Source organism: Heteronotia binoei, chromosome 9 (assembly GCF_032191835.1).
Source record: "Heteronotia binoei isolate CCM8104 ecotype False Entrance Well chromosome 9, APGP_CSIRO_Hbin_v1, whole genome shotgun sequence".
NCBI classification, from domain to species: Eukaryota; Metazoa; Chordata; class Lepidosauria; order Squamata; family Gekkonidae; genus Heteronotia; species Heteronotia binoei.
Window position 1 is genome coordinate 108636309 of NC_083231.1, and position 14249 is coordinate 108650557.

At 45.7% G+C, this 14249-nt stretch overlaps 1 protein-coding gene across 1 annotated transcript in view; it reads right to left on the reverse strand.

Moving 5' to 3' along the window:
- FRAS1 (Fraser extracellular matrix complex subunit 1) overlaps positions 1-14249 on the reverse strand; it is a 523356-nt gene that overhangs the window by 493888 nt on the left and 15219 nt on the right. Inside the window, 1 exon segment of the mRNA XM_060247149.1 lies at positions 3556-3587. Coding sequence (XP_060103132.1) covers positions 3556-3587 — 32 coding nt within the window.

The window sequence follows — 14249 nt, forward strand, 5'->3', positions numbered from 1 at the left end:
AAAAAAAGACCTGCCATAGGTTTGCCAGCCTCCAGGTGGACTGAGACAACTGTAAAGATGTGTGACAAATCACTAAGAGACTTCTAGTACTACCTGCAACCAATTTATGACAAATTTCTATAACATGAATAAGCATATGAATAGCCAGATCACATATAAGCATCATGTATCAACCTTCTAATAGCTATAAGCTTCACAAAAATTCTTACCGATGACAAAACGCTTGTGCAAAAGTTCCCGCAATGAATCAAAGTCCACAAAAGCTTCAGTTCTACCTTCTAAACGTAAATGGTTTCTTAAAATTTGAGACCTAGTAGTGATGGATAAAATAGCTGGTTCTATACAAAATTCAGAAGCATCTGACAAAGGAAGCGAGAAGAATATGTTTATAGAGAAATGGTTTCATTTTTTTGCCTATGTACAAGCTGACCAAAGTGCACTTTGTAAATTACCGGATAAATACTTAGATTTTGCTTTTTACTAGATATTTACTCTGTATATCATATACAAAACAGGATGGCTTGTGTTATAGATATTGTTATTGTTATGGTTGATGTTTGCAGAATTGTGTTTTTATTAATTAATAAAAAAAATTAAACTTGAACGGAAAAAAAAAAGTCCACAGAGTTTCCAAGTGGAGAAATTTCTCCACTGAAAGGACATTGTGCTGGTTACTCTGCTGAGATGTTGTGAATGGACATTAATGGTGGACTGTCCATTAGCCCTCCTTCCCCCACCCCCTGATGGACCCTGGGTTTTGGCCACTGTGTGACACAAAGCATTGGACTGGATGGGCCACTGGCCTGATCCAACATGGTTTCTCTTGTTCTTATATTCTTAGGTGAATTATTATAAATGCACAACATTCAAGAACACGTGGATTGCTTTGTAGACCAGAAGTTTCAATTTGGATTGTGACATTTAATTAAAATATTCATTCCCTCCTCCACACAAACACACACACATGCCTTTGCTTTATGGTTCAATGCAGTTTACAATTCCAAGACTAAACACCTACAAAATATGATAAAAGCCCATTGTCTCCCACAAAAATACTGACACACCCCAATGGACACCACCACCTAAACACTTCTCAAGATGGCAGCCACTACCACCATCTCCTCAGGGAGCGCATTTCACATGGGGGCAGTCACCATAGAGGAAGAATGGATTTTTGGAGACATCGTTGGGTTATTTTAAGCAGTAGAAAAACGAGGTGACAGAGGGCCTTAGATCTTTGTTCTTCTCTGAATATTCACACATACTATAAAGCAAAGATTTACAAACAAGCCTTACCCACCCTTCAGGAAACTACAGTACAATCCCCCACCCCACTCTAAGAGGGGCAGTTCACATGAACTTTCATAGGCTGCCAATATTTTCCAGGTATAATCCTTCACAACTTGACACATCAATAGCCCAAATGCTAATACATCGCAAGATTGATATTTCTCCAGCAAGGCCACACTGATCAAGATCATTAGTCTTTGTTTTTCAATTTTTTAAAAAAATAAATAAATAAAACTCAGCAACGATGTCTACCACAAAGCAGCGGTTGTATCCAGATTCACGGAGTCTGGAAACGCGGCTTGAAAATGCTCTGTCATTCTCATTGTCTCAACCAAGCATGAAGATACAGCTGATCGGAAGGGTGGGGGGAGGAGACGAGTAAAGTTTATGGAATCTTATTCTGGACCACAAAACTTGAAAGAAATTGTACATACATGATCCACACAATTTCTGTGACTTTCAAAAAAATCGTTTGTTACAAATCTATTCTTTAGACTGATGAAGTAGTTTCGATTATAGACAACTCTATAATTATATTTGAGATCCATAACGCCAAAGACAAATCCCAGTTTGGATAGCTCTAAGAAAGATCCCCTCCGATGTTTCCTGACCAAGTGCGCTATCCAAACGTGTGCCCCCTCCCTCCTAGAAGAGGAAGTCTAGCAGAATCCTTTTAAAAGACGAGTGGTAGAGAAACAGGCAAGCAGCCCCTGCGGGTGAAACAGCCTCCACTGCCTTAGTTCTCGCTGAGTAGGCTGTACTGCACAAGGACGGCAGAGAAATTGGGCAAACAGGAAGTGTGCTGGACAAAAAACAGGCCACCGCCACCTCTCTCACTTTAGGGGGACTTGAAGCCTTCCTGGAGAGGCAGGGAGAAGGGTGACCTGCTTTCAACTGCAGGAAAGAAAACGCTCAACTTTGTGTCTCCCCGAATGTGTTCCTTACTTTGGAAGAACAGCTCTGATCAGCCAGGGAGACATAATTTTTTATACTAGCCAACGAACACTATGTGTGCTACAAACCAAGGAAGACAGCGCACCACCGAAGAAGCAGTAGTGAGGCTCTTTTCCTACTCTACCCGCCTCCCCCAGTGCCCCAGAAACAGTGTTGACAAGGGAAGATTGGAACTTTTATTCTTCCATGATGCCCATCAAGGACTTTCCTTCCCATCACCTCCCCAGTATAGAAACCACGGTTCCCATTTCCCTGCCCTGGCGAAGATTCCCCGCCCCCCTCCAATCTTCCACTTGGGACCTAGCCAAAGGGGAAGCCCCGCCCCTGAAGAGCACCATCACGTCTGACATGTCCAGCACAATGATGTCACCCAGAAGTGATGTCATCACACTGGACATGTTGGGCAGGTGACTCTCTACCATTTGGGGAAAACTCTATGATAACCGTAGAGTTTTTCCCCAAACGATAGAGTGTCCCCCATGCAAAGAAAGACCCAGGGAGAAGGATCATCATCCCCTGCCAGGAGCAAAATAATGGAAACCCTAATGGAAGCACAGCCCTTGTGGGTGGCCCTAGAGAGTCCCTCTTGTTGCCTGTAGCAGGACAGACTTGCCAGAGCCTGCTTTCCTGATCCTTAAATTGATGGCTAAAAGGAACCTAAATGTGTCAGGCTCAGGCTCAGCTCCTTTCTTCAGGCATTTTTCCAGGCAAATGAAAGATTGTAACAAAGGATATCACAAGGGCCAACTGATGTAGCGTTGCCAACCTCCAGGTGACACCTGGAGATTTCCCACTATTACATTTGATCTCCAGGCAACCAAGATGAATTCCCCTGGAGAAAATGGCTACTTTGGAAGGTGGATTCTATGGCATTATAACCCACTAAGGTACTTCCCCGCCAAACCCCACACTCCCCAGGCTCCACCCCCCCCCCCCCAAAAAAATCTCCAGGTATTCCAACCCAAAATTGGCAACCCTACTATGTGGGTGTCTTCTGTTTCTGTCAGGCACAGATAGGTCATGCATCTTTGGCCAGCGGTGGACCCTCATTGCATGCCCCCTTCTTTATGCCGACCCCAAATAAAGGTTTAATTTAAAAAAAAAAAAAAACATTGTCCATTAAACACTTTTGTAATAAATCGCCACATAAAAGGCCTTTTTAGGAAGCACTAAATGCTGTATCCATATAGTAAAAGCTTTCACTTTGAGAAGACTAGGAATTCCTTTCAAGGCCAAATCCCCTTTCCCTGCAATAAAGCGAACACTTATTCAAGTCGAGCACCGTAACAAACAACGTAAAATTGGGCCTACCTCAAATGATGAGCCTTGATAGACACAGGAACCTGAAAGACCAAACAGGGATTTGTGTTAGACATAAAACCAACATGCTGAAATTAGGAAGGGTTGTAAAAAGAGCACTTTAACAGTCCCAACTGACAAAGCAGCCCATTTGCAGCAGTCACAGTTTTCTCCTCGTAGCTACCCATCAGAACTGAAACCCACAGGAACGCCTGAACTTTCCGCCAGCAAATTACCAGCAGGCTCAAACCAAAGCACTGAACCACAGAGATACCCACCAACCTCACAAAGAGCAACTAGGGTTGCCAATTGGGGAGGGACGGTGGCTCAGTGGCAGAGCATCTGCTTGGGAAGCAGAAGGTCCCAGGTTCAATCCCTGGCATCTCCCAACTAAAAAAGGGTCCAAGCAAGTAGGTGTGAAAAACCTCAGCTTGAGAACCTGGATAGCCGCTGCCAGTCTGAGTAGACAATACTGACTTTGATGGACCAAGGGTCTGATTCAGTAGAAGGCAGCTTCATATGTTCATCCCCAGGTGGGTTTTGGAGCCGGCAGGACGCTTGTCGCATCGTTTCCACAGTCTTTATCAAAGAGGCATATCCAACAAGTTGTTTTTCACAATGGCTACATAAAGCAAACATGTACATCTTCAATGACATTACTTATCTCAATACAAAATTTAGGTTAGCAACAGAGATACCAACCTTACGAAGAGCAACTAGGGTTGCCAATCCCCAGGTGGGGGCAGGGGATCCCCCAGTTTGGAGGTCCTCCCCCCACTTCAGGGTCATCACAAAGTGCGAAGGGAGGAATGCTTGCTGCATACTCCATTATTCTCTATGGAGACCAATTCCCATAGGATATAATGGAGAATTGATCCACAGGTATCTGGGGCTCGGGGGACTGTTTTTTAAGGTACAGGCACCAAATTTGAAGCATAGCATCGGGTACCCCTCCTCAAAATACCCTCCAAGTTTCAAAAGGATTGGACCGGGGGGTCCAATTCTATGAGCCTCACAGAAGGTGCCCCTATCCTACATTATTTCCAATGGAGGGAAGGCATTTAAAAAGTTGTGCGGTCCCTTTAAATGTGATGGCCAGAACTCCCTTTGGAGTTCAATTATGCTAGACACAACCTTGCTCCTGGCTCCACCTCCAGTCTCCTGGCTCCACCCCCAAAGTTTCCTGGCTCCACCCCCAAAGTCCCCAGATATTTCTTGAATTGGACCTGGTAGGACATGATAGAGGGTTATGAAATTATGGATAGGGTGGAGAGAGTTGACAAATATAACTTTTTCTTCCTCTCCCAAAATACCTTCCCACACCTTTTGGACAGCAGGGATACCTGAAGGAAGTTGCTAGCTCCAGGGCTGGGAAATTCCTGGAGATTTGAGGGACGGCGCCTGCAGAGGACCCTCAGAAAGGTATAATGCCACACAGTCCACCCTCCAGAGCAACCATTTTCTCCAAGGGAAACTGATTTCTGCCATCTGGAGACCCGTTGTCATTCTGGAAGATCTCCAGGTACCACTTGAAGGCTGACAACAACCCTAGAAGCAAGGCTTTGGAAAGCCTATACATTATAATCCTGCCCCAACAGATATTTGCTGTTACTCAGCAAAGACTCACAATGAAACCGGGGTCATGAGGAAGCCTATTCCAGTCAGCAGCCAACACAGTAAGTAAAACTAGCTGATACATCAGAACAGCAGATTCCGCTGATTCAACATATCACCAGGGACTAAGTGAAACAAAACTGCAGATTCACTTAGACAAGTTGAAATATATACAACACCTGTGGTTTGGGTGCTGACTGAGTTGCAGTAGTTTTTTTCTCTCTCTAGCTTCCTCAAGATATCTTTACCCATTTGTCATCTTGCATTATTTCCATATAGTTCCCCTGTGCTTTCTCAAAATTGAATTAAGATCGGTTTGAGAGCCCACAGAAATACAACCAAGGTCGTAGTCACAAAAAAAGCTCAGAGAAAAACTGCTGCAATTCAGCACTCAAACTGCGGGAAAACCCTGTCTGAAAGAGACATTTACCATATAGCTTTATCCACTTACAACCATTCTTGGGGTCCGCTCAATTTCCCAGTCAGAACTTTATTGTACAGATCAACCCACCATGAATATTTTTGTTTGTTTCTTCTAAGTTTCTGGCAATTTATCCTCGCAGCAATTTTCTCCGGGACAATTCCTGACTTCGTTTCTTTCTTTTCATTATATTTTTTACCTGACACGAGTACCATCTTCCACCAGTTTTGTGCAACCAAATCAAAAGCTGCCATTCCACCACCAATAGTACTGTCAAATTCCACTCACGTGATCAAGAGAAAGACAGGCCACCATTTTGTTCTGAGCATGGAGAAGCCATAAAGGAAGCTTGAACTTTCTGGCTGAACCAGAATTCTTGTGGAATTCAGTAACATCCCAGGCAATTAAACTAATAAAGTTTATGCCATCTAACAATAAGAACATCTGAAGAGCCCTGCTGGATCAGACCAGTGGTCCATCTAGTCCAGCATCCTGGCTCACACAGTGGCCAACCAGTTCCTCTGGACAGCCAACAACAGGGCACAGAGACCGAGGCCTTCCCCTGATGCTACCTCCTGGCACTGGGATTCAGAAATTTACTGCCCCTGAACATGGAGGTTCCTTTCAGTCACCATGGCTACTAGCCACTGACAGAACTAATCTCCCGGAATCCGCCTCATCCCCTTTCAAAGCAATCTATGCCTTTGGCCAATGGCCATTACTACATCCTCCGTTAGCAAATTCCACATTTTAATTACTCGCTGTGTAAAGTAGAAGAAGAAGAAGAAGAATTGCAGATTTATACCCCGCCCTTCTCTCTGAATCAGAGACTCAGAGCAGCTTACAATCTCCTGTATCTTCTCCCCCCACAACAGACATCCTGTGAGGTGGATGGGGCTGAGAGGGCTCTCACAGCAGCTGCCCTTTCAAGGACAATCTCTGCCAGAGCTAATGGTGAACCCAAGGCCAATCCAGCAGGTGCAAGTGGAGGAGTGGGGAATCAAACTCAGTTCTTCCAGATAAGAGTCCACGCACTTAACCACTACACCAAACTGGCAAAAGTAGTTATGGATCCTCTCATGTACTTTTTTGGCTTTGCATTACATTACATATTACATACACACAGGGTTGGATCCAGCCAGCTTTTTCACTCAATCCTGCCCAATTTCCCTCTTATTAGAGTCCCCATAGCATTTATCCATGTAGTTCCTACCAGTTGCAACATTTTTACAGTGATCAAGGCGGACTCCTCTTTCCTGTTTCACCAGCAAAAAAATCTGAATGGACCTAACCAAAATCTAAGAGAGAGACTTAGTTTTCGAGTGTGGAATACCTCTATCCCTTAATCAAAGTATATGCTCCGCTGGAAACCATGAGCACACTTTGTTTTTCATTTGTATTTAAATTCAGTAAGGCCATCAGGAGGAAGATAAACAACAACCACAATGAGCCCCCCCCACAAAAAAAAACAGGATTTCCTCTCATAGGGTTGCCAACTCCAGGCTGGGAAATTCCTGGAGATTTGGTGGTAGAGCCTGTAGAGGGGCAGGATTTGGGGAGGGGTGGGACTTTGACGGGGTATATCACCATAGAGCTCACCCTCCAAGGCAACCACTGTCTCCAGGGGAACGGACCTCTATTTCATGTGCTCTCCAAGCCCCACTTGGAGGTTTGGCAACTAAACCAAGGGGAACGCAGCCAAGGTTGAGCAAAACGTGAGGAGGCTGTAAAAAAATATATACTTTGCAAACAATAATTACAACTATTATATCACAGCCTGATACAAGAATTACACACTCTCCATAAACATTATATCAGTGCTTGACCACACTCTTTCTGCAGTGTATTGAGTATTTATGTTCACGGCATTTAAAGGAAAAGCACTGCAATCAACTGTTTAACAATTACCTCTAAGAAAAACATGCAAAGCTTGCCAGGTTTAAACAGCAAATACTTCTGTGTACAGCATGCAAGGTTTGCAGTATACTCAACCAACAAAGACAGCAGTCCTTGATTTAAACGTAGGCTCAGAAGAATGAGTCAAAAGTTGTTCTTCCGCTGATTATCCACCTTGAGTTGGCAACCATACCTCTCCCCGTCTCCTCACTCATATCCAACCCAATCAACCCAGCTTCAAGAGGGGATTGGATACATGGAGTAGAGGTCTGTCAGTAGCTATTAGCCACAGGGTATAGATGGAGGTCTCAGTTTGGGGCAGTGATGCTCTGTATTCTTGTGCTTGGGGGGGGGCGGCACAGTGGGAGGGCTTCTAGTGTCCTGGCCCCACTGGTGGACCTCCTGATGGCACTTGGTTTTTTTGGCCACTGTGTGACACAGAATGTTGGACTGGATGGGCCACTGGCCTGATCCAACATGGCTTCTCTTATGTTCTTATCCAAGTAAATCACATGACTCATCCAGTCCCAGGGGCCTCCAGAGAAACAAGCTCAGCCAGAATCTTACCTCATCCTTGCCAGCTCCAGTTCAGGTATCCAGAACTGATCCACCAGCTACCTGCTGGCCACATCCAACTTTTTTGTTAGTTTGCTTGTTTGTTTCCATTTACTATATATTTTGCCGTTTTTTGCTAGAGAAAGGACCTTTTGAGGGCTACCGTGAGCAGGAAACAAAGCCCCTAGAGTTCGTAGGAGGATCAGAAAACGTTAAGTAGGGACTATGTCGTGCACACTCATGAAAAGCAACGTATTATTGTTTAAAAAGCATTTCTTTTTTTATAAAAAGAGGGAGCTATATAAAAATATCTTGGGGGGGGGGGGGGGGGCGAGAATCACAAAAATATCAAGCCAGACAGCTGAGATTATGTTCAGTGAACCGAGATGGCTAGCTGTCCCTGCTGGAGCAAGGCGGTTCCATCGACTATAATCACTTGGGTGAATTCTGAAGGACACGAGGATTTGGTTTAGAGTTGGGCGAGGATCCAGAACAAAGAAAGGGTTTCAGGGCAACTCGCAGCTGGTTTCCCAGAGGGGACGGCCAGAGCTGCATTTGCCGGGCACCTGTCGGGGTGTTAATAAAAGTGTCAGGCCCCATCGGCCTTGCGGGAAGCAGAAAGCCTTCCTTGGAGCATTCGAAGTCAAGTGCAGGAAAAGCAGCTGTAAAGAGCAGGCGGGGGGGGGGGTGGAGTTTAACAAGCTGTAAGAAAGAAAAACTGGGCAGGGAACGAGAAAGACAGCAGTTTGACAACCCTGAGATGTCAGCACCGATTCGTTCCACTAATGAGCCAGGATGGTACACTGCTTATAATAAGAACTGGCAGGCCTGGGTTCCAGGGTTGCCAGCCTCCAGGTGAGGCCTGGATATGCCTCACTTCTTCAACTGGTCTCCAGCTGGCAGAGATCAGCCCCCCCTGGAGAAAACGGCTGCTTGGGAGGGTGGACTCTATGGCAATGTACCATGCTGAGGCCCCTCCCCTCCTGGGTCTACCCCAAAAGTCTCCAGGTATTTTCCAACAGAGACCTGGCAACCTTACCAGGTTCGAATTCCCATAAGAACATAAGAGAAGCCATGTTGGATCAGGCCAACGGCCCATCCAGTCCAACACTCTGTATCACACAGTGGCCAATAATTTATATATAAATATATATAATTTATATATAAATTTATATATATATATATATATATATATATATATATATATATATATATATATATATATATACACACACACACACACACACACACACATATATATATACACATATATACATATATATGCACACTGTGGCTAATAGCCACTGATGGACCTCTGCTCCATATTTTTATCTAACCCCCTCTTGAAGATGGCTATGCCTGTAGCCGCCACCACCTCCTGTGGCAGTGAATTCCACATGTTAATCACCCTTTGGGTGAAGAAGTACCTCCTTTTATCCCACTCTGCCATGGAAGCTTGCATGGTGAGCTTGGGCCAGTTACATGCTCTCGACCTGACCTACCTTACAAGGGTGTTGTGAGAATACAAGGAACTGTGCAAGCCAGGGGTGACCAAACTTGCTTAATGTAAGAGCCACATAGAATAAACATCAGATGTTTGAAAGCTGCAAAATATGAACATCGGATGATGGAGAGCTGCAAGGAAGGAAGGAAGGAAGATTGGGGGAGGGGGAAAGAAAGCAACTTTAATTTTAAATGCATTCTCCAAGCTGCTGGCTGGCTGGCTTGGCTTGGAGAAGTGATTTAAAGAGAGAAATGCCTTCTCCAAGTCAGCTGTCAGGGTGGTGGGGACTTCGAGAGACACACAATATGTGTGAAAGAGCCACATGTGGCTCCCGAGCTGCAGTTTGGCCACCACTGATGTAAGCCATCTTGGGTCCTCATTGAGGAGAAAGTTGGATTAGTCTAGGGCAGGGGTGTCAAACATGCAGTTCGGGGGCTGAATCAGGCCCTCAGAGGGCTCATATCAGGCCCCCAAGCAACTGGCTGTCATCTGCTTCCTTCTCCCTCTCTCTTGCTTCCTTCTGCACCACAGCTTGCTTTGCAAGGCTTGCGCAATTGCACAGGACCTGCAGAGCAAAGCCTCTGTTTTCTCCATTGGCTGAGGCTCCTCCCTTAGGGAGGAACGAGGGGAGGGAGAGCTTGCTTTGCCAGGCTCTCTCAATTGCACAGCAGAGCTCCTGAGCCAAGCCTCTCTTCCTTCTATTGGCTGAGGCTCCTCCCCACCCCACCCCCAGTCCCCTAGGGAAAGAAGGAAAGAGCCAGAGCTTCCTTTGCCCAGTTCCCTGGATCCCATGGGAAAAAGACAAAGAAAGCATCTTTAAAACCAATGAGTGCTAACATTTTAAGCATGTTTTACGTTTTTTTAAAAATATATTTGTGTTTGTCTGTGTCCTTTATAAAGGAAGGAGGAGCCTCAGCCAATGGAGAAAATTATTAGAAGCCGCAGAGATGGCTACATTGACCACAAGATTACAAGAGGGTAATATGCGAAAATGTAATGAGACGTGGAATCCAATTTATTGTTGGGTGAAAGATAAAGGTGTAAAATAGGAGCAATAGAGAGAGTAAATAGATAGACCCCGAACGCTCCTTGTATGATTGGAGATTTTGGAATGTGATATGTTTATGTTATTCTGTTTATTGTTATGTTGTTGTTTTGTATGTTATGTTGTTGTTGCTTTGCTTGGTTGTTGTTTGTTTTTCTTTTCCTTTGCAATAAAACCATTTAAATTCTGGAAAAAAAAAGAAAGAAAAGAAAACAGAGGCTTTGCTCTGAAGCTCCTGCGTGATTGTGCAAGCCTTGCAAAGCAAGCTCTGATGCAGAAGGAAGCAAGAGAGAGAGAGAGAAGGAAGCAGATGACACTCAGTTGCTTGGGGGCTTGAGAGGAGCCCTCTGGGGGCCTGATTCAGCCCCCAAACTGCAAGTTTGACACCCCTGCCCTAGAGCATCCCCAACAAGCGTATGTCCAGCCGCTGCTTAAAGACTGCCAGGGAGGGGGAGCTCACCACCTCCCTTGGTAGCTGATTCCACTGTGGAACAACTCTTACGGTAAAAACATTTTCCTAGCATCCAGCCGCTACCGTCCCACAATTTAGCATGTTATTGAGAGTCCTATCCTGTCAGGCAGACCAATCTAAGTAGAAATGAACACATACGAACTTTTCCATTACCACCCCCGCATTTTTATTGTCGCGTTCCCAGCGGTGTTCTTTGTCTGAGCTGGGGCATTGCGGTGGTTAGGGTACTGGACCAGGGAGTCCGGGGTTCAAATTCCGCTGAGCCATAAAGCATATGGCATGACCTTGGGCCAATCGTGCTCATTTAACCCAACTCGCAGAAGCATGGAGGGGAAGGATGCGCACCTTGAGATCTTTGCAGGGAGATAAAAGGGCATGCAGAGAAACTCAATCGCTGCATCCGCACATTATTAAACACTGCGCTGCTTCGCCCTGCAAGTTAATCATTTGCAACTGGGGTTCTTTTTTTTGGTGTGGGCAAGCTAATCCCGGAGGTGAACGGCCACTCGAGTGAGGCAGCAATGCAATCCCCGACGCTCTGGGGTCGCAGCCTTCGTTTCCCTAGTGACTTTTTTTTTTTGCACCGTTTGTGTGTTATTTTTATACAACCTGAAGCCAATTTTTTTTTTAAAGATTCAATTTTAACAGCGATAAGGCCTGGCCCAGAAAACAGCGGATTGCAGCTTCACCCTGAGCAGGAAGAATCCGTGACGCCAAATAAACCTTTCGAATCAAAGCAGGGTGGTCACAAAACCTGCCAGCATCCCTAATTAGAAATCCTTGCGTTGCGGAGAAGAGTGGAAGGTGAGACCTGGCGGCCTGCCTGCGGCCAACGAAGGAACAGTTTTAATTGCAAGCTTCCTGGCCCGCGGCCTTCCTTACCATAGTCTCCCGCTTACTCAGAGGCAACCCAGAGAGCATGCTCCTAAATCCAGGTTTCCAGTCAATTAGCATTCCTGCCTAAGATCGGCAAGGCAGGTGTGTTTTCCAGCGCTTGAATGCATAACCAATGAACTAAAGAGATTGGAAAGGGGGGGGGGGAATTGTGCTTGCAAAGCCGAAGGGGAGCGAGAGCCGGAAGAATCCAGGACGCCCTTGCCTCCTTCACCTTTCCGCAAAGCCACACCGAGATGAGCTTTCGTTGCTTTAACATGTTTTAACTGCCTTTGTCATGATCACAGGTAGTGAGTTAAAGGGTGGGGTTTGTTTCCCTGATTTTATAGGACAGGCATGGGTTATCATCAGTGTTCCCTCTAAGCTGCAGAATCTTGTGAGCAAAGATTCTACTTTGTGAGCTACTGGTATTAAAGCCGCCCTGAGCCTGCTTCGGCGGGGAGGGCGGGATATAAATGCGAGGAATAAATAAATAAATTAAAGTTGTGAGCTACTGGCAATAAAGTTCTGAGCTACTGCATAAATTTTTGTGCTCTCGGACTATTTTCCTGAGCTGGCAAAAATGTGCGAGCTGGAGGCTAAAAATCTGTGAGCCAGCTCACATTAACTCAGTTTAGAGGAAACACTGCTTATAAGCAGGACTTTTTTTATAGAAGGAACTCCTTTGCACATTAGGCCACACACACCCTGATGTAGCCAATCCTCCAAGAGCTTACAGGGCTCTTCGTGCAGGGCCTACTGTAAGCTCCAGGAGGATTGGCTACATCAAGGGGTGTGGCCTTATATGCAAAGGAGCTCCGGCTACAAAAAAAGCCCTGGTTATAATCCAACATTTTATAGTGGATGAAGTGTCAGATAAAGTTCAGGAAGATGTGAATTCAAGGGAGGCCAGCCTCCAGGTGGGACCTGGCAATCCCCCGGAATTACAACTCACCTCCAAACTACAAGAGATCAGTTCCCCTGGAGAAAAATGGATGCTTTGAGGGTGGACCCTAGGGCATTGTATCCCACTTAAGTCCCTGTCCTCCCCAGACTCCATCCCCAAATCTCCAGGAGTTTCCCAACCTGGAGCTGGGAACCCTACCCCCCCCCACCCCAGCTGGTGGGAGGATCTGCCAACTCTAATTCACGTTCAGGCTCTGAAATGAACTCAAGAGGAGCGAGTTGGGCCAAACACACTCTCTCTCACTCTCACTCTCTCCGTCTCTCTCTGCCTAACCTTCCTCACAAGGCTGTTGTGAGGGTAAAGCAGAGGGAGATAACACACTCTCTCTCACTCTCTCCCTGCCTAACCTACCTCACAAGGCTGTTGTGAGGGTAAAGCAGAGGGAGATACTGTGTGCTACCCTAAGTTCTTCAAAAGACAGGAAGGATAAAAAAGCATGTAAAAATAAATCAACAACTGAAAACTGTGTGAGCTGGAGGCGAAAAAAACTGTGAGCTAGCTTACACTAACTCAGCTAAGAGGGAACATCAGAGCTCTCTCAGCCCCACCTACCTCACAGAGTGTCTGTTGTAGGGAGAGGAAGGCAAAGGTCATAAGACTCCAAGCAAAGGGCAGGGTATAAATTCAGTCTCTTCTCCTTAATCAATTTGGGGTGATTTGTGTGTAGTTCTACTTTTGACTTCGTTTGTGCAGCTGCAAAAGCCCACCCACTCGATAAAGTTATCATAATACTCCTATGGTTGTTGGGAAGACAAAAGCAGGAAGCCCCTTGAAGGAAAAGTAGGATTAAAATGTATTTGACAGATCCCCCTGTCTATCAACCACTTGAGCACCACAGGAAGGAAAGGCAGGCTAGACAGCTAATAAAGATTTTAAATGAATGACTGAATGAATAAAAACAGATAGGAAACTGGAGTTGAGAGATGGAAATATGCCCAAACCACCACAGTTTGGGTGGCCCATCTCCAGGTGGGACTTGGAAATCTCCCAGAATTACAACTGAGCTCCAGGTGACACAGATCCGCTCCCCAGGAGAAAAGTCTGCTTTGGATAGTGGATGTATTTTACCCTGCTGAGGTCCTTCCCCTCCCCAAAATTTGCCCTCCCCAGGCTCCATCCCCAAAATCTCTAGGTATTTCCCAAACCAGAGCTGGCAACCATAACAGCAATGCCTTTCTTCAGACATAGCACTCATTCGTTCATGCATTTAGGTCCTATTCCTACGGTCATCTCTTCAGGGTCCCTTCTCCTTCTTCTGTGTGAGAACACCCAAGTCCAACAAGCCAGACTTGCCCTAGACCAGGGGTGACCAAACTTGCTTAACGTAAGAGCCATGGAGAATAAAGCCGCCCTGAGTCC